Raw genomic sequence first — 20,843 nt, forward strand, 5'->3', positions numbered from 1 at the left:
ATAGCGGAGAGAGGATGATGGGGGCCATCCCATTTTTATGAGCTTCGGAGAAAATCTTGGGAGAGACACATTAAGCGGGCAACTTTGGTCAAACAAAAACGTAGCTATAAAAATCGCAAAGCCCGGATATGTGGAGTTGGCTCCAACGATGGCGTGATTGCAGGGGCCCAGACGCTGCTGCCTGCAGTCAGCCTGATAGCGACTCGCTTTTAATTCTAAACAGTAAGAATTTAAGAATAGAGTCAACTTTCCGTTATCTGCGCGGTGAGTTATCATTCCCAAATGGCTTCTGTTTGCCGCTGATTATTCTGAGTCCCGCCAGTGGCCGCGGCTTCAGGGAAGGCAGGATAATATCAGCATGGACGCAGTGTAACTGGTGTTGGGATATGGGGCGGGGGCACCTCCTACGTCTCCAAGACTGAAACATTTCAAAGTGATTGTCAGGTCGGATTTGTATTTGTTCAGATTTTCCATACTACTCTCCATTAGTAAGAAAATAATTAAGAAGTGAGTCTACTTGTTTCTTCTACGAAGGACTTGGTAATGGGCCACAATAAAATTGTTTAGTTTCGTTTTTTTCCTTTTTTCCTTTGTAGGTTAGGTGGGCCCCCCCTTTTTTTTGAAGATTTTTGTTTATTGAGAGAGAGCGCATGTGTGAGTGGGGGGACGGGCAAAGGGAGAGGGAAAGAGAGAGAATCTCAGTCAGGCTCCAAGCTGAGTGCAGAGCCTGACACGGGGCTCGATCTCATGACCCTGAGATGATGACCTGAGCCGAAATCAAGAGTCTGACGCTCAGCTGAATGAGCCACCCAGGCTCCCCGGTTAGGTTGGGCTTTTAATCTCCACATGCCTTTCGTAAACAGGCACTTGCAAATTGCAGTATCTCAAGAGGGGACACTGGTATAAGGAGGAGTCTATAAGTCTTTTCCTTTTGTGATCTGATGGAAAGCGAGGGTCCCAGTAGGCTTGTGCTTCTGTGCCGTGAACCCTCAACTTTCACCAAGCTCTGTCCTGCCTTGAGAAAGGCACTCTGAGGGGGTCTGTGTGTATCGTGGGTGTAAGTGGAAGCATGGGGGTCTTTCAGCTTCTCTTTACTTCCCTTGGACAGGCATCCATCCTGAGTTACCTTCTCTGGATGGAATGAAGTCAAGAGTAAGAGAAAATCGGCCTCCAGTATTGTCTCCAGCCCCACGTATAATCAGAAGGATAAACAAATCAGATAAACTGTTACATGAATATGTAAAGTTGTGTTTGACATTTAAAAAGAGGAAAGAATAAGTTTAGAATAGTAGAGACCCGGCTTAACGCTTGTTAATATTTACCAAGATGTCCCGCGGGTGGTGCTGGTGAGATTTCTACGTCCCAGCAGGACTGATTCTCACACCTAGCATTTTGATGTCCCTAAAGGTACCTACGTGCATACTTAACTCCAGTCTGCAAAGGAGTTCAGAAACTTCAGTCATTTCAGTTGTGATTTTGTCCAAATTGGTCCATTCACCAGACCTCAGTTGTTTCTGAGCTACCAGTGATTCTGAGAGGCTGCAGGGGTGTCCGTAAGGGGGTGGGGGGTGAGTAAGGCCAGGCCAGGAAGTGTTGCAAATCCTGGTTCTTGTGCGATGAGTCGCACACCTTTGGAGTATCTCTGGAGTGTATGGAAACCCTTTCAGAGCCATCAGGGTGGGGTACAGAGGCACAGGATAAAAAGTGCAGGTGTAAAGCTGGGGATACTTGGTACGAACGCCAGCGTCATGCTCGCGCGGGAGATTGTTGTCTCGGTGAGAGTTCGATCACTGAGCCCAGAAGGGTGGGAGAAATGGCACTGGGCCCTCTCCACGTGCTGTGACGTTATCTGCACAGCGGCTCGACACAGCAGGCCTCCTTGGTCTTCCTGGACACTCAGAGAGTCTCCAGGCTCAGAGAAGTTGATCCCTCATCCTACCCCGTGCCAGGAACCCGTGGTGGAACCAGGATGCACACACAGACCTCTCTGAATCCCGGGGCTGAGATCTTTTTCCTTTTGCTTTTGAACAGTCTCTAGAAGTAAACGAGGGTATTTAAACGCTGAGCCCAATGAGTGTTAGTACAGCAAAGGTTGAGAACAGAAATCCGCAGAGTATGAAGGATTTGCCTGTCAGAGTGTCGTGTGGGCTGGGACATGCTGAGTGACCCCCCCTTGTTCAGTCTCCTCTGACAGAGGGTCTGTCGGCTTTTGGGGCAGGATGATTCTTCATTGTCCTATGAGCAAGTGCCTGTGTTTCTTGCAAATGCCCGTACTCCAGAGGCTGGAGGTGTTCCCCAGGTAGAAGTAGAATCCCCGGTGTGGGCCAGGAGGAGGGGCCCCGTTTTACGGGACAGCAGTGGGCTTGGGAAGAGGCCTGTGACCAGTTTGGGTCGGCAGTATCCGAGCAAACCAGTTGCATGGTTTCTAGCACCTTTCCAGAGGATGCATGGGGAAGAGGCGGCTCTCTCCTCTTCCTCTGCACTTTATCCCGCCGGGCTGAGGATGCTGGGACTCCGCAGCCGTCTTCAGGCCCTGAGGAGAGCTGAACTGACGGAAGTGGTCCCCCAGAGCGTGGAGAAGGACGGACTGGACCTGGGCCGTGTATGACGTTGATGCCTGCTCCCTTAACCAGCAGCCTGGGGTGGAACAGTGTGTTCCAGGACATAACGGATTTCCTGACGGTATATGCCAGTTTGAGTAGGGTTTTCTGGCCTGGCCATGTCAAGGTGGCCTAGTGGGCAAAGCTTTCCTCAGGGAACAGTCCCTGCTGGGTGACTGGTCTGCTTGTCTGTAGGTTTGAAGTGAGAGTTTACTCCTTACAAATAGCAAACCCGCCGCTGCCTTGGAGGGAGGCAGGCAGGTTAACGAGTACGTGAGTCGTGCATCGTCATCGTATTATACGCAGGGCATCTGTGGCACAACACCATACTGTGAGTGTGCTGTGTTTGTTCCCTTTCTCCGTCACAGCGTCTTCTCATGTCATACACTACACGTTCAGAGCAGTGGCCTTGGGAGGGTAAGTAACAACACTGGATCTGCAGTGTAGACTGGCCCAGATTCGCAGTCAGGATTTCCAGGCCTTGTTGGGACAGCATCTAGAAGTCAAAACTGAAAGGGTTGGTCTGCAGGACTCATCAAACCAGGAGACTGTGCAGAGCTTCCAGGCTGACTAAATGTTGGAGACAGAGGCAAAGAGAACCAAGGGGGCTCATGGAAAGTGAAGAGGGAGGAGCCCACACGTGCACGTGACCTCTCAGCGAGACCTGACTTCTCTCTTGACCGGGTCTGAATCGGTGGTTCACAGCTGGGGAGGATTTGCCTGCCAGGGGGCGTGTGGCAACCTCTGGAGGCGTTTTGTTGGCCACATGTGGGAGCCTGCCACTGGTGCCTCGTGGGTGAGGCAAAGAATTATCTGGCCCCCAAATGCCAACAGTGCTGAGGTGGAGAAGCCTTAGTCCAGAGAACGAATACTTTCTTCCCCTGGAAACCGGTGGACTGGTTAGCAGTGAGGACAGCTGGAATGTGAGGAAGACGCTTGAGACTTTTCACTGGTATTAGGTCCATGCCAGGCTGCCTGGCACTTGGCCCTTAAAACTGTGGGATCTTCCCCACCTGAACACCGTTCAGGGGAGCTCACACTCTCTGGGCTACAGTCGCTGCTGTCCATGTCTGGAAGGATCGGAGCACAAAACCAGCCTGCTTTGTGGAAAAAGGGTGCTCATTACCCGCTCTGCATTCTATCTCTGAAGGGTCGAGTCCACCCGAGTGGGGACCGTTCAGGACCATGGTCACAATTTCCAAGACAGCTGTTGGGTTGCATTTGGGGCTGTCAGCAGAAGGGGCAGCCAACAGTATGTCAGCCGCGTTCCATCACTGGGCTGTGAAGCTTGGACTCCCCCCCAGAGCGGCCTCAGCCCAGGGCACTTAGACTGCCTCCCCCAGCCCCGCTGGGCATTGCTGTGGAGACGGGAAGAGAGGCCCTGGCTTTACTGGGGAGAGGATGCAATAAGTGTGGGAATGTAATCACTGTTTACCTACACACACAAAATCAGCCGTGGTTTTTCCCATAGTGCTGCTGTAAGTAAGGTTGCATTTCTTGCCACTTACAAATGCTTTTATGGTGCTAAATGTTAATCAATGAAAGGCATTCTCAGTGCTCTGCTTTTTTCTTTTTCTTTTCTTTTTTTTTTTTTTTAAACCTAGTGTACCAGGTTTTGGACTTAACTGTGAAATAGGTCTACTCTTGTTACCTGTTATAAATCTTGTGGTTCAGGTTGAAGTATATAGTACTGCATTTTCTCATTACGGTTTTTTAACTTGATTTACTGCATGACTAGTAGATAAAACGACTATTTACAGCTGTAAGTGAAGAATGGAAATGCTGATTAGTGTTCGGCGTACAGATTTTTTATTACATTTTCGTTATAAATATTTCATTGGCTAAATTTAATTCAGTGCTGTGGAATTAAAATGTAATAATGCTATTGATTTAATAAATGCTGGCATCCTAATGTCCATTTTTAGATGAAACTACGATAATGAGAGTAATTTTCTAGTGAACATATGAGCATTAGATCTCTGCTAAAACAAAAAGAGGAACAATATGATAAATTGCACTGGATCTTTTTTTTTTTTTTAGCATGACATATCATGCTGATATGAGTAAAGGCGTTAAAGCATAGTTCATTATATATCAATTTGAATGTAATACTAATTAAAATTGACTTCACTGAAGCCTATTCTTAGAAATTATGTAAATTAATTGAGGCCTTTGAAAAGATGCATGTGCAATGTTTTGAGTACCCTGTGGACCAAAAAACTGCCATGTCGGAACTGAATGAAATGACACTGTGCAGTAATTTTGTTGATACACTAAGAGATGTGGGTGCTCCGGGAGCCTGGGTGGCTCACTCAGTTGAGCGTCCGACTCTTGATCTCAGCTCAGGTCTTGATCTCAGGGTTGTGAGTTCGAGTCCTGCATTGGGCTCTATGCTGAGCGTGGAGCCTGCTTAAAAAAAGAGAGAGGTTTTGGTGCTTAAAAAAATGCAGGGGAGGGGCAAATTGCCTATCTGCTTTTTGCCCGTTTTATTTCATATCAACATATGCAAAAAGGAGAGAGCAAAGAATTAAAGACTGAGCCTATATTGCCCCCCCTTGAAAATCTCCTGTAGCATTTGATTGTGGAACTTGGGTTAGGAGTCTGGTTTCCGCACAGGGCGGGATGCACTGCTTTTCTTACATGGCAGTCCTCACCAAGTGCATTTTAATTGTATTGTGTTAGTTTGAACTCATCCTCCCTGGCGCCCCATTCTTCATAGTATCCTATCATGTGCAGTGTATTTCTCTAGTAAAGCAGGGGTGGCAAGAAGCATCAGCTATTTCAGGAGTCTGTGATAGCCACTTGCCACATTTTGAGGGTATAACGTGCAGTTCTTCCAGCCCCTAAGATAAATGCAGAGATGAGTCAGGTTCAGGGAGGAATGTGGCCGATGAGGGGCACCGAAAACGATGGAACGTTCCATCTTCCCCGTCTCCTCTTCCTCCTGTGTCCTGCGGAGTATGTTTCATAGCCTCCTGTAGATTAATACTTAGAGTCGTTTGTCTGTTTTATAAAGCACTCCGCTGCTCACCCTGCAGCTTTATCACTCTGCCAGAGAAGTTTGGGGTGGTGCTTACTCACGGATGACTAATATGAAGACTGCTCTACGCAGGGGTGTTCCTTCGGTAGCTGTGTTTGATTCTTCCAGAAGCAGCTAGGACCTTTTCCAGGCATGGCAGGCCCTTCCAAGGCAGGGACCGCAGCAGAGGCTGATGTTGGAAGCGGTGGGTGACTGGCATGGACCTCATGCACCGGGGCGGTGGGGGGGTGCATGCCCTGAGGTTGTCCGATCTCCTTGACCTCTGCATCTCAGGTGAACAAAAGTGAGACGTCAGCCAGAGCTGTAAAGCCGAATAGCCAAAGACACTGTGGTTTGTCCGCACTTCTTTTTCCAGCGTGACACTTTGTCTTGGTCCCTCCTTTGTCATTTTCTAACTAAATTTCAAGCTTCTCAGCATCAGGAGCTGCATCATCGGCTTCCTCTTCCTTCCGTGTAGATTGATGCTTAACACGTAGTATTTAAATTACTACTGACGGGTTGAGAGTCGTGTGCACTTTGTAGCCGGGAACGTGGACTCGATTAACCACGTTTATCAGATTAACCTGTCTGGGTTAGCATCGGTAGTGTGAGGCGATGGGTACCGATGAAGGATGGCTTGCTTACAAGGCACCATAAGCATTTTGCTGGGTTCGTAAATCTTCATTGCTTGCAGAACACACGAAAGCAGTTAGTAGAAATCACCTGTTCATTTTTGATGAAGACTGAGTGTATATGAACATTTGGGGGGTAATTTTTAGTGTCACAATTCTCTGACACACTTGTTTTCATAAGCCATTAAAAATGTATTATGAATTAACAGCAAAAATTGGAGGTTAAGGAGATGAGGAGTACTAATAGCCGTTACTTTTTAACCTGGCAGTATCTGTCTTTGAAATAAAATTTTAGGAGCCCATAGGCTACAAGAGTTTTATTTGTTTACTAATTAGCAATAATTAAATAAAAGATCCTTTTTGGCCTTTGCTTCCCAGTCCGGTCTATAACTTGAAGCTAATCATGGATGTAGTCAGAGCACTTGAATTTGAATCTGGCTTCACTGGTGAGCTCTATGTCCTTACTTAGATAACTTAACCTCTCTGTGTCTTTCTTTCTTTTTCTTTTTTTTTTTTTTAAGATTTTATTTATTTGACAGAGACAGCCAGCGAGAGAGGGAACACAAGCAGGGGGAGTGGGAAAGGAAGAAGCAGGCTCTTAGCGGAGGAGCCTGATGTGGGGCTCGATCCCAAAACGCCAGGATCACGCCCTGAGCCGAAGGCAGACGCTTAACGACTGCGCCACCCAGGCACCCCCTCTCTGTGTCTTAATTTCCTTACTGTAGGTTGGATACTCCCCTGTAGTCTGCTGTGAGGGGAAAATGGTAATGCGAGAAAGTGCTCACAGGTATTTACAATATGTTGAGTTGTTACGGTTTCCGTTTTTGGTATCATGTGCTAAACCAATTTTATTCTCAGTGCAGAGTGCCTGAATGGTAGTGCGAGAGTGCGGGAACTCCTGGGTTCTGGAGGGAATAAAGCTGATGGAAAACAGAAGTGGATGTATACATAATCTCTTTTACATTGTCATTCCACTGAAAATAAGGTTCCCTGAAGAGCGATTGTTAAGGTAGGCTGGTAAGACAGTCCTCCAATAAAATGAAGGGCGTTTTACTTCTGATCAATATAAAACTACTTTAGGGCAAGAATAAAACGTGTAGTGATGAGTATAGATGGGGATGACATTGCCCGTGTTTCTTAAATGAAAGTTTTTCTGTAAGCAATTTAACTGGACTCCGGTACATTTAAATAAACAGTGTTTCTTGAATGTGGCAGGCATATTTGTGAACGTGCTGAGGATTTAGGAATCCCTCCTGATTTCAGGAGTAACGTCATTCTCGATCTGATAATTGTGAGGTGGGAATGGTTCTCTAGAGCTTTTGCAAAGGCCAGAATGAATCTTTCAAACCACAGCGAATTTTCCATTCTCTCTCAGTGGATAATCAGTTTTGCAGATCATCTTCAGGGGCCAGGAACACTCTCTTTTTTAACATGGAGAATGATTAGCTGGTGTTTGCATAAATGAATGTGGGTACCCTGCATGAGCAGCCCTAAGTAAATGGTCTGGGGGCGATTAAATTTGTTTTTCAATGAGAGGATCTGTACCTTTCCTCGTATATGAATATGAATGTACTTACACACACACAAAGAGCTCAGAAGGTCTGTGCATTGTCTTATTCAGAAATTTACTGGCATTGAATTCTTTAATTATCATAAAAAATTCTGTGTTTTTTAGGCGTGTCAGTGACTCCCTTTGCCTTTTTTGATCAGACTTAAATGCCTAAATCCGGTATTTGAAGGCCCAGACTCCCGAGCTAAATTTACCAAGCCACTTTCCCGTCATCTTTTCTTTACCCTTCCAAGTCACGTGCTTTCCTATTCCAAATTAAGATTCCCTCCTGTAAATCCTCAGATCGCCGTCGCCGTGGCAGTAGTGATTTTTATATTCTAGCTGCAGTAAAAATGTTCGTTCTGGAATTTCTTCAAGCCTGGATCTTCGATAGCTGTCCTTTGTTTTCTTCCTTCTCCCTCTGATAACGTGTGCGTACGTGTGTGTGTTTCCTACGTCATGGAGTACTCTGTGTGTGGTATCTTGGTGGTGTTTACTGCATGTTTATTGAGTGAACCATAGAATATGGAATTGGAATGAATATCAAGAAATCCATCTAGTTTTGGACATTTCTTCAACGTACTTCAATAAATACTTGTTGGGGTCTTTATAGGATGAATGGTGGAACACAAATGGGAGAGTTCAGCCCTGGCTGGGAAATACTGCCCTGCACACGTGGCTGCCTGTCCAGTGTGTTTCAAGGGCTCCGGGGGCTGGCGGGAGGTGTCAGTGCCAGCCCTGTGAGCAGGTACTATCTGCCTCTTGTAGTGCAACGTTTCTGACATCATCGTTCACGAAGGACAGATGCATCAGGGCGGTAGATGTACAGTCATCATCAAACTCGGGAGCGTCATCCGTCTTTGCTCCTGGATTTTAAAAATTTTCATTGTGTTGACTTGCTTTTGAAATGGGTGGTCATTGAAGGATTGTTCTTTCTTTTCTTTTTTTTTTTTTTTAATGTACTGATTAACAAGTGACTTTAAGAAAGCGGAAGGTGGGGCTGGGGATACAGGAGCGTGTTGCGTAGTTGCTGGGCTTGTCTCTGAAGTTGAGAGTATTCATTTAAGAGGCTCTTCTGCATAGATGTGGATTATTTGAGACCAGAATATAAACGCCCATGTTTGGATGCAGCTACTTCTCATAATGTCTGGCTTCCTTTTTCAATATATGAAATGATAGGGTTGAAGAATTTTCACATAGTTTGGAACAGATGCATTTCTACAAGGCCGAGGTCTGTGTGCTTGCAAGTCATTGAAAGCTAGAAGTAGTTTAAGATGTAGGAAATCTGAGCCATGATTGACAATGAGAAGACTGCTTTGTAAACCTTTGCTCACTGAGCATTAGTCCTAAATTGCTTAGAAATATTTGATTTTTTAAAAAGATTTTATTTATTTGAGAGAGAGAGAGAGAGAGCACAAGGGACAGAGGGAGAGAGACAAGCAGACTCCTCACTGAGCGGGGAGCCTGACACGGTGCTCAGTCCCAGGACCCTGAGACCATGACCTGAGCTGAAGGCAGACACTTAACTGACTGAGCCACCCAGGCGCCCCTCAGTTGCTTAAAAATATTTTAATATCATTGAGATAAAATACTGTCAACACCATTTTAATTTTTTTAAAATATTAATGTCATTAATCTTTTCATTTCACATATGGCCTTGTATTTTGATGTGAATGGTATTTTTATGGGTGAGCAGAAAGACAGAGACAGTGGATGACAAACAAGCACATGGCCACTCCAGGAAAGAGGGAAGAGCGTGTGATTTCTGCGCAAAATGATCCCCTCTTTACCTAGACATAGAGTATTTGCAGGATACCCTGAAACCATGAACTATAAACACTTTTAACACCAGCTGCAGCTCTGGAAGGAGGTTATCTGAGGAGCAAATTGTTGCCCTGAGCCTCGATGCAGCCAGTGCCTGGTCCCACCGGACAACTGTGAATAAAACAAGGCAGCTGTTAAGGGACATCTAGTAGTGTAGGGTTCCTGGTGCAGCACTGGAATCTGGTAGGGCTTGGAGCATTGATCCAGGAGGGGTGTAGATGTGGCTAGAGACTTCGTGTCAGTGGTCAAAGTCAAACTGAGAGCCTGGAACGTAGAGAGGGTCTGTCAGTCCTGCATCAGCCCTACTTGGAAAGCTGGCTCTACTCACAGCAACGGTAGGAACAGAAGTATCTGGGGCAAAGAGTGGGCACAGACCTGAAATCAAGAGGGGCTGAAGACAGTGGGTAGACCAGAAGCCCAGAATGTTGTCAGGAACCCCGGACGGCAGAAACAGAAAGGAGAAGCAAAGCCAGGTGATGGATCGAAGTTGCAAGGAGAGTGCTGGGGCAGAGGCAGCCAGAAGTTACACATTTCCTATTATTGGTGAGCCACACCTCGAGAATGTTTAGCCTTGTAGCTGTGAGTAATGAGAGGGAGCATGGCAGCAAGGAGGGACATCTGATAGCAGAGAGAAACAGAACTTCTGTGAAAACCTTACCTTCATCTAGGCCGTTTATTACACAGTGGACCCTTGAGCCGTGTGGATTTGAACTCCACTTACACGCAGATTTTTTTTCAGTAGATACAGTCGAGTGCTGGAAATGTGTTCTCTCCATGATTTATTTATTTTCTTTCCCTTTCTTTCTTTCTTTCTTTCTTTCTTTCTTTCTTTCTTTCTTTCTTTCTTTCTTATCTGTTTCTGACCATCAGGCCTTCTTTCTTCTTTTTTTTTAATAATAATATTTTTTTATTATGTTAGTCACGATACAGTACATCCCTGGTTTTTGATGTAAAGTTCCATGATTCATTAGTTGCGTAGAACACCCAGTGCACCGTGCAATACGTGCCCTCCTTACTACCCATCTCCATGATTTTCTTACTAACATTTTCTTTTCTCTAGCTTACTTCATTGTAAAAATGCATTATCATACAGACAGCATACGAAATATGTGTTAATCGACTGTTTATGGGGTTGATCAGTAAGGCTTTTCTAGTCAGTAGTAGGCTCATAACTTTTTGGGGAGTCAAAAGTTCTACGCAGATTCTCAACTGTGCGGGAGGTTGGCGCCCCTAACCGCCACATTGTTCAGGGCTCAGCTGGAGTACACGTGCGTCCCTAGTACCTGAAGGCTTTCCTATCTTGTCAAGCGGGAAATTAATGACTGCTTCAACTTGTTGACTATATTCGGGCGAAGTTTGTGTTATATTACAACTTGGGAGTAATTCCTTCTTTCAAAAGGGGAAAGGGTTCTTGTACTTAAAAGGGGAAAAGTTTTTATCTGCACAACCCACTAATGTGCCTCAGCTCCCCCTGACGGTGAGATACTGGGAGGGTGTTGATGTCTGGCAGGAACTGTAACTTTCAATCTTTTCCTACAGGTGTCAGCTCGTGCTTTTCGGTTCAAGTTTACCGCTTTTGTCTCATCCCTGGTGGATTTTGGCCCTTTCTTGGCACTGTGGTTGATGTGTGTTAATATGCATTAACTCTCTGTACTGTTTCTTTTGATTTTTTTTTTTCTGAGCCAGCTTCCCAGCCACCGTTAAAAATAAATGCTGTAGGGGGGCGCCTGGGTAGTGCAGTCTAGTTAGGCGTCTGCCTTCGGCTCAGGGCGTGATCCCGGCGTTCTGGGATTGAGCCCCACATCGGGCTCCTCCACTGGGAGCCTGCTTCTTCCTCTCCCACTCCCCCTGCTTGTGTTCCCTCTCTTGCTGGCTGTCTATCTCTGTCAAATAAATAAATAAAAAATCTTAAAAAAAAAATGCTGTAGGGATGCCTGGGTGGCTCAGTCAGTTAATGACCTGCCTTCTGCTTGGGTCATGATCTTGGGGTCCTGGGATCAAACTCGGCCTGGGGCTCCCTGCTCAGCGGGGAGTCTGCTTCTCCCTCTGCCCCTCCCTTCCTCCCACCCCGCTTGTGCTTGCTTGCTGTTTCTCAAATAAATAAATAAAATCTTTAAAAAGAAAAAACCCCGCTGTATTATCAGTATAAAACAATAAAATCTTCTCCTGCACTTAAGAATATTTCCTTGTGCTTTGCCTCGTGTGCATATGATTTTTGTCAAGTGTTGGTTGTTAAGTTCTTAAGGAATTGGTAAAGGTTGAGAACGGGCTTGCTCTGTCCATGAGTTTTTATCATATGTCGTTGCATACTGAACACATCCCTTCTTGTCGGACACACCCTCAGCCCTCCCCCAGATGTGGTACCCTTTGCTTTGGCCAGACCCAGCATTTATTGTGCGCCCACTGGGTGTGGATCCCTTTGCAGACGGCTGTGGCGACATGAGACAGGGTCCTTGTGGTTCTGTGGGTGTCTGAAGTCTGCACTGTCTTTGGTGAAGCAGTGGAGTGATAGGGAGTTTCGTAAGCAGGTCTTCTGTGGTCTCCTTTCTCCACCACCTGCCCTGAGCACCTTTTGCTGGGGGAGCGGTCCCAGCCCTGCGGGACTCTGCCAGCGATCCTCAGAGTCGCATGTGGAATGACATCATTGAATTAATTAAAAATCCACTTTAGATTTGCAGATAAAAGAAAGTAATAGATCCCTCGGTATTTGTGTTACTTCCCAGCCCATTGATGTATTTAGAACTAGCAGGATTTATTTGCAGCTGTAATGCCCTCAGGGACGGGCTGCAAATACGTTTATTTATCCACCAGCGTTTATCCGGGCTGTGAGTTATGAGATGACCTCCATCTCAGCAAAATAAATCCTGGTATCCAGAGTCCAGCCAGCCTCATCTATTGCCGGATAGGGAAAGTGGATATTGAAATTTGTTTTCTTGGGAAGGCAGGAAGGCTCTATCTTGCACGCATACGGTTGCTGTGAGTGGGTTATAAAACTGTCAGACACCTATTAAACTGGGGGTGTTGCTCATCTTTCTGGAGCAGAAGTCGGGTTCTGATTGTGTGCAGGGCTGCGTTGGACCTTTATATGCGCACATTCCCAGGATCGGCGGCTTACCACCAGTAACTGATAAGCTGTGTGCTCCTGGGCACAGGAGGCGGGGGCAAGCCGTGTCGGCCACCGGGTCTCCCCGAAGCCCCGCGAAGTAGCTCCAGGAGCAAGAGGCCACGTTTCCTGAAGATGCACCTACTGTGTGTTTCAGATGACTGATTGCCCCACTGCTCTGAGGTGCTTCTCTTAGAGCTCCTAGAAGACCGAAGCAGGGCAACGTGAATTTTTCTGCTTAGTGTAAATTTAAGTATGGCCACAAAGGCTTGTTTCCTTCCCTGGGAAAAGCAATTTAGCCCGCAGAAAATTATTAAATCCAGAGTATCTTGCAATAATGAGAGATTTGAAATGGGAGGGTTAATTATTTCAATCCGATTTTAGTTACCCGATAAAATGTTCAAGGAGAGCGTCCGGAGAGCGCCCGAGTTCATTTACACTACCGTCAGCTTTCAGCGTCTCTGTCCTTCCCCCCACAGGATCATGCAGATCTGCGAAGCCATTTCTTCACAGTTGGGATGAAGCTAGAAACAGTGAATTTGAGTGAGCCCTTTCATATCTGTCCTGCATCAGTGACCAAGGTGAGCTTCCCTCCCTTGCTCTTCACCTCCACCTCCCGCCGACCTGCTCACAGCGGGCCATTTGGCATGTGCTGGCTCCGGGGCGGGCTGCAGCGCAGTGAACAGCACACTGGGGCCGAACAGCACGCCGGCCGGGGAGCGAGCGCCTTCTCCCTGGGCCGTGCTGTCCCAAGCACCCCTTATGTCACTGGTTGCAGACAGCCAGGCTGGTCACGTGCCTCCTGCTGCAGGAGAGATTGGGGTTCATACGGACCGCACTGTCGATGTCCTTGAGTGACCTGAAACGAGGTGCAGGTGCACAGCTGAGTTACAGCAGTGAACTCTGCCATGAATATGTGCCACCTTCTGTGGTTAGCCTGGGTCACACCCACGCGTCCATTTGTTCCCGTTCTCATTCGCACGAACTGCTTGGCAGTCACACACGGTAATCACTGCAGTAGTCACTTGGTCCTCGTCCACTGGCAGTCCTTGGTGTGGTTGACTTGCATTCAGCAAATGCCCGCCGGTGTCCCATCTCCAGTGTGTGTCCCCGCGTCCGCTTCCTTTTTGCCACTGGCTTTCCTTCCGTAAAGGAAGAGCCTGTCTCTGTGTTTCGCAAATGTAAAACGAAATTACCTTTAATGTGAAGTCATTTTTGTGATGGTCTGATGGTCTTTCAAGATTGTAATTTCCCTTGGCCGTGCAGATAATCTCACAGAAGTCACCTGTGGAAGTCACACCTACAGTATGTGTCTCCGCCTGAAGTACCCTCTAACAGGTGGCGGGGACCCCGAGAAGCCCAGCGTTCTTACCCAGTGTATGTTGCCATTAACAGCCTTCTGTGAGGGAACTTAATTAACGGTCCAAAAGTCAATTCCATTTTAATTTCTTTTACCCAGGAAGACTGGATTTGTTAATTCAGTGATGAGTGTTCTAGAGTCATTTTGTATGCTCTTCTTTTATTCATGATTTGGTAAAATTTGAAAAATACAGTGGTGATAATGTATTTCAGAGTATGGGAAATGGTTATAATCATGAAATGCCTTTTTCTTTTTTTCTAAATATTTTTTCTGTAGAACATAAATTACTTTTATGTAACTCTTAGAGTAATTTATTTGAAGAATAAGTTGCAGGATGGTTTTTGGGGTTGCAGTTTACGTCCTCATAGTCATACACCTTGCATTAAAAGCCTTTTTATTTAAATCGACCTTTGGGGTTCTTCAGTGTGTATTCTGGGAGGTGCACATTTTCCCAGAACTGATGGATGATACCTTGCGGAAGCCTGGCCAGAATTTCCCTTTGTTCCAGCAGCAGCTGATACAGTGATTCCTGGACACATATTACCCTGTCCTCATTCTAAGAGGCTATGGTGCCAGCTTCGCCTGGTGTTCACACAGTAAAGGAAACAGGTGCAGATGTGCCGAGTGCCGTCAGTAGTGAACTCACACTTTCATGCCTGTAAATAATCATAATCTATCATGTTAGGATGTGGCGTACTGCTTATGGTTAGAGTCAGCCCAAATATCCTCATCTTGTTGGATAGATTTCCAGGAACAGTAGTTTGGTTTCCCGATCAATAATTTTTTCTCTAAGTAAGTCTTATTGGGGGGCGGGGGCAGAGAAGATATTTTCTCTGATTTTTTTAAGGTACATTTTCTTTTTCATTTTAGCTTTTCTTATCCTTTTTACCAAAGATAGCGTACTCAGTCTTTCTGTTCTGCATGCACCCCTTTTTCTTCTCCCGTTGACCCTGTTATAGAATGTAAGGATTACAGTGTGGGCTTTGGCCTCTTAGGATGTCAACGGGCATGTCCCCAGGTTCAAGACTCCCCTACAGAGAGTGAAATATCAGGAGATTCCTAATGTAGTCGGTATTTATAATTAAACCTATTCCTCCTGACATTGGAAAAGGTTTTAGAGTAGTATGTTTGAGAACGTAACACTGCACTGTTACTACTCATCATAATGAAAATTTCATTTTCGTTTTCCTCGGGGCTTTTCTTCATGGCACACCTGTTGAAGAAATAAATAAATAACATTAAAGCCAATAGACAGGCAGGTAGTTAACTGTGTCGCAGCTCCAGGATGAAATGCCCAGCCTTTAACTGTACAGTGAGATTCTAGATGGTGTTTTTGGTGATCTAAAACAGTATGGCACTGACAGATGATGACGATGTAACTGCGTATGTGAAATCTACCGTGTTATTTAGGGAAAGAGTCTTGGTTCTGTTTCTTTCATGGCTAGCTCTGAGCCACGTAGTTTTGGGCCAGTTGGTTAATGCTCTAGGTTGTAGTTCTGAGACCTGCTGGCTCTGGACCATGTGGACCATGACCCTGATTTGAAGATACTGAATACACACACATGAATGTGCATTTTAATAACTTTTGGAGATTCCTTAGTGCACATGCTTACAGGGTCCAGTGGTGCTAAGAGATGCAGCCACTGGAATCCCACACTTGTAATATACCTCTGTGTGTGTGTGTGTGTGTGTGTGTGTGTGTGTGTGTGTCTCATGCACATGTGAGACTACATCCCATCCCATTGGCGTTGGTAGGTACTATTCTGGACACTGGGAATGTAGACAAAAGTCCCTCCTTTTACAGAGCTTGTATTTTAATGGGGGGGGGGGAGGCGAGGAGACAAAGTTAGTAAATCCATATAGAATGTTACATGTTCCATGCTAAGGAGAAAGACACAGCAGGGAAGGGACGAGCAGAGGGGGGAAGGCTGGAGTGTGGGAGGGAAGATGCGGTTTTAAATAAGGCTGCAGGAAGATCTCACTGGGAAGGTGAGGTTTGGTCCTTTGCTCTGTAAAGTCTACTTTCAAAGGCAGACCTCAGGCAACACAACAATCGCCATTTACCGGAATTCACATCGAGAAGAACAGAAGTGAGTGCACTCTGCTGCTTTCGTTTTTAATTCGACGGCTTCCAGAAGGTATTTTGTAAATGAAGCAGCCAGGAATCATAGCTTAGTAAGAGTGTTAGGATTTCCTAAGAAAGACTGGTTTATGTCTGTTGAGCTCCTAAAGTGATGTCTTTCTTCCTGGCCTGTTGCACATACTTGATCCTTTACCCCCATCATGCTTTAAAGTGCTGGGTCCCATCCCAGTTTTGCATTCTGCTCTTCCCATCAGCGTGCCTGGTTCCTATTTCGTCACTGATATATTTTGTTTTTCCTTACACGCAGTGGCTGTTTGTGCAGTTCTGTGTACAAAGCATTTTCTGTGCGTCGTGGGAACAGCTTGATGAGTAACAGAGAGGAGACTGCCCTCAGAGCATCTGTTGGGGGAGACCCATTTGGGGTCAGTCCCCAGGAAGGAATGAGGACTTTCAGGACAGAGGTGCAGGGCTAAAGCTTTGGGGGCTCTGTACTCTAACTGGAGTGGTCAGGAAAACAGTCCAGCAGCACTGACTTTTGGGACGCACCTTGAAAAATACACTGTTGCTTTGAAAGAGCTTTGGCAGATTGGGTGTTGAGGCTGGGAGGATGTCAAGCAGGGATGTGCCTGGGAGAGTGATTCTTCTTGGGCTGGAGCCTGGGGTGGTTGTTGGGCTGTGAGGCGGGATGAAGCCAGAAGTCCTTAAGCCAGACGGTGGACCTTCTTGAGTGATCTGGTGTGAGCACATGGGTCCCTGCTGTGGACAAGGAGAAACCATTGACCTTTCAGGGCCTGCCTTGGCATTGCTGAAGGCCTGGCTTTGTCTTCCCACATAAGTTTGGTTTTCTTCCAGCCCCGGCTGTCGGTTGACTTCTCTAAAGTCACACCTGTTGTTACCTTCTCTGTTTTCTGTGTCTACCACTCATTTGCTTCTCTTTCCATTAAAATGACTGCAGTGATCAACTCTTAACTTATTAGCAACTGGATCAATTTAGTAATATACATTGCAGTGCCCGTTTGTGCTGAAATATTTTGATGAAATGTATTTATTGCCTTTGGAAGCCGTGCCAGCATTTCATACTAGCTTTACGTGAAAATCCCAAGGAATTAACCCTTGACTCTGTGGTTTGTTTTTTCTTTCAGGTTTTTAACAATCATTTTTTTCAAGTGACTATTGATGACCTAAGACCAGAACCTAGTAAACTCTCAATGCTGTGCCATGCGGATTCTTTGGGGATTTTACCAGTACAATGGTGCCTTAAAAACGGAGTCAATCTCACACCTCCCAAAGGTTCGTATTCTGTGAAAATGTGCAGGGTTTCGTTCAGGAGGGCGTCATACTGTCACCGAAGTGTGCCTTTGTTAATCTTGAGAAGTTTAGGTTGTAAATGATTTCGACATCATGGGAAAAGTGTGTCTCACAAGTGGCTTGACACAGGAGTCTATCCCAGCTCGCTGCCCTGGTGAGGTGCGTGACTTTGGGCTTCTCGAGACATCCACGTCTGTCCACCGCAATTCCCTGTTGGTTATCGTGTGCGGGGCTGCTGGTGTGTGCTGACAGAGGACATAGCATCGCTAGGTGATCAGGGTTGGTTCAACACTTACACGTGTCTGAGAAGTGGCTTTAAACATGCAATGAGGGGCGCCTGGGTGGCTCAGTTGGTTGAACATCCGACTCTTGATCTCAGCTCAGGTCTTGATCTTGGGGTCGTGAGTTCGAGCCCCACATTGGACTCCACACTGGGCCAAAAAGAAAAAAAAAATGCAACCAAATGTTGAAGAATTATTTCTTTCCATTTTTATTTCCAATAATTTAAATTTTCCCCAGAGCTCGGTCACTCTCTGATAGCCAACAGTTTGATGCCATAACACATTAAGATAATTCATTCCGGAGCCGGGTTGCAGGTAACTTCAAATTGAGACCACATACCACATTCTGGTTGGTAAGAACTGCGCCTGTGGTTCCGTAACGTGGTTTGCTATCCTGACAGACAGATGCTTGTTCAGAGAAGAGAGCAGCCAGACGGAAGGAGAGAGGGTGGGAAGGGAAATGCTGGGAATGATGGAATAATAGAAGAGGAAATGGGAAGAGATTACCTAGAAGAATAAACTTGAGGCAGGATTTTAACAACGACCCACAAATACTACAGGGGTTCTGTGCTGACCTTTCCAGCTCACCAAGGACTGGATGATGGGTAGTGTTCACCATGTTGGGAGGTTAATACCCACAGGTTAGGGTCCAGGTGCCTCGTCCCAGATACAACCTTTCACGGTGCTGCTCCTGCCCTGAGCTCCCCTGGGCTCCTCTCCTCCTCTGTCCTCCATGCTCATCCCCACTGGGGAGATACCTGTTGAGTGTTTCCACCTCCGCCTTTGATCCTTCTCGTGAGGGGGCTGCGGTGCCAGAATGTGGTCTCCTTACGATGTGGTGAAACCGTTTGCCCCGTTGAACGTGCCTAACTCATTTCATCCTCAACCTGAGCGTGGCCCTGGGACGGGGCTTAGTCGCAGAGAGCTTCTGTGACCCGCCCAGGGCACATCACACGGACGGTAAGTACCAGCGAGGGGGTCGGCCTCCTGATTCCGGGCAGCGCCGTGGCGAGGACTGCAGTTCCTGAGGCCTTGCGTGGGCTGCCGTGTTGGTGCTCACGGGGGACCGTGGCCAGATCGCGCTTCGGTTTGCAAGACTATGAAATGGGACACCTGCGGGACCCTGTGGTTGCTCTACGGAGTCAAACAATGACACAAGTCTAGGTATCTTTACAATCCTCTCCGACGGTCCTACAGGTTTTTCGTTGTGAACCATCTCGTGGTAGCAGATCAGGGAAGTCTTTTTCTGCTGCAGAATTTAGCGACCGGTCACTTGCCGAGTTCGAAAGTCCCATGGACCATCTCTGCTCCCTGCCGACTTCCGTAATCAGATCATTTGTACAGATGGGTCCACATCATTGAAGAAAGACTTATAGATCCCCAAAATACTGCGTGGTTGGACTTTCTAAATACCTAGGTAGTGATAAGATCTATTCAAGAATTTAAAGAAAAAATTAGTTGAGTGAAAAAAAAGGGGGAAATATTCATATATGAATTTCGGCTGCTTGATTATTCCATTAGGCAGGGGTTAAATGTTTCCCAGATTTTTGGTTTACCAGAATGTTTACCAAATGTCTCTAGATTTTTTAATACATTTCTTACGAAATTTAAGCGTTAGAAATATGTTTTAGAAAAGAGATTGTTGGCATAATTTGGATATTTGTTTGGAAAATGGGTGTGCCTGTGTGGATAATTGCATTTCCTGATATTTGGAGAAATACAGTTGGAGAATTACAGTTTTAGGGAAAAATTTTCCCAAGTGCCTGTGGTTATAACAGAGTCTTGGCTTTAATTACTGAGCTGTCATTGTTTTGTGAGAATATGTTTGTTATATATTTATATCTATGTTATACAGGTAGTAAAATACATTTGTTTTTGAAATTAAAGCGAATTAAAATTGAGAGGTGGTGGTGAAGGTTTCTGTAGTAGTGATTTTATGGTTTCCTTGTGAGGGAATTTGTCACGTGTCTTATGTGTCCGCAGCGGGGCTGGGAATCATTCTGTAGAATTTTTTCAAACACCATTATTTGCTTTATTAACGTATGAACATAGACACTTCTCTTATAAAAGTTATTTTTTTTTTTTAAAGATTTTATTTATTTATTTGACAGAGATAGAGACAGCCAGCGAGAGAGGGAACACAAGCAGGGGGAGTGGGAGAGGAAGAAGCAGGCTCATAGCAGAGGAGCCTGATGTGGGGCTCGATCCCAGAACGCCGGGATCACGCCCTGAGCCGAAGGCAGGCGCTTAACCGCTGTGCCACCCAGGCGCCCCTATAAAAGTTATTTTTAAATTAAATTCTGAGCTTTATATGTGGAGTATGTAGGATTTATTACACATGTCGAGAAGTGAGTTTCAGTGTTTTCTTGTGTGTATGTTTTCCGCGAATGTATTAACATTGTTTAGATTTCTGTTAGAACCGTAAACACCACTTACAATTACAACGTGTTGCCTGATCCCCAAAAGATATTATCCTACTTGTTCCCCAGTGGGAAGCAGCTGATGAAACAAAAGATATCCGGTGGTCTGGGAGATTTGCAGAAAACGTAGACCCATACTTACATTGTTTTGACTCTATTTCTTAATTAAAACAAAAAAATCTGTCTCCAGACTTTAGAGACAAAGAGTATGTAAGCTAGAATGCGTGGGAAGGTTTCGGTAGGTCTCTGTTGAGAGCGAGTGCTTTCCTGGTAAGCAAAGGACAGAACCTTGGAAGTTTTACTCCGTTTGTTTATTTATTTATTTTTTTAAAGATTTTATTTATTTATTTGACAGAGATAGAGACAGCCAGCGAGAGAGGGAACACAAGCAGGGGGAGTGGGAGAGGAAGAAGCAGGCTCACAGCGGAGGAGCCTGATGTGGGGCTCGATCCCATAACGCCGGGATCACGCCCTGAGCCAAAGGCAGACGCCTAACCGCTGTGCCACCCAGGCGCCCCTACTCCGTTTGTTTAAAACCAGCACACGACAATTCAGTATGACAGGCACTATAAAAAGTGATCAAGCAAGTAGATAAAATCAGCTAGTCAAAAGTGTATATATGTTATCGGCCATGACTTGCTGTTTTTAAACTACTTAATTAACC

At 45.8% G+C, this 20,843-nt stretch overlaps 1 protein-coding gene across 6 annotated transcripts in view; it reads left to right on the forward strand.

Annotated features, from left to right (window-relative positions):
* Nucleotides 1-20,843, forward strand: part of SFMBT2 (Scm like with four mbt domains 2) — a 220,901-nt gene that overhangs the window by 125,901 nt on the left and 74,157 nt on the right. For all 6 annotated transcript variants that reach the window (XM_045812898.2, XM_045812901.2, XM_045812897.2 and 3 more), the window contains 2 exons: nt 13,207-13,308; nt 17,313-17,460. In XM_045812898.2, the coding sequence (XP_045668854.1) occupies nt 13,207-13,308; nt 17,313-17,460 (250 nt within the window). The remainder of the gene's footprint in view (nt 1-13,206; nt 13,309-17,312; nt 17,461-20,843) is intronic.

The sequence above is a fragment of the Ursus americanus genome, chromosome 31 (assembly GCF_024610735.1).
Source record: "Ursus americanus isolate L20-20 chromosome 31, mUrsAme1.1.p, whole genome shotgun sequence".
Lineage (NCBI taxonomy): Eukaryota > Metazoa > Chordata > Mammalia > Carnivora > Ursidae > Ursus > Ursus americanus.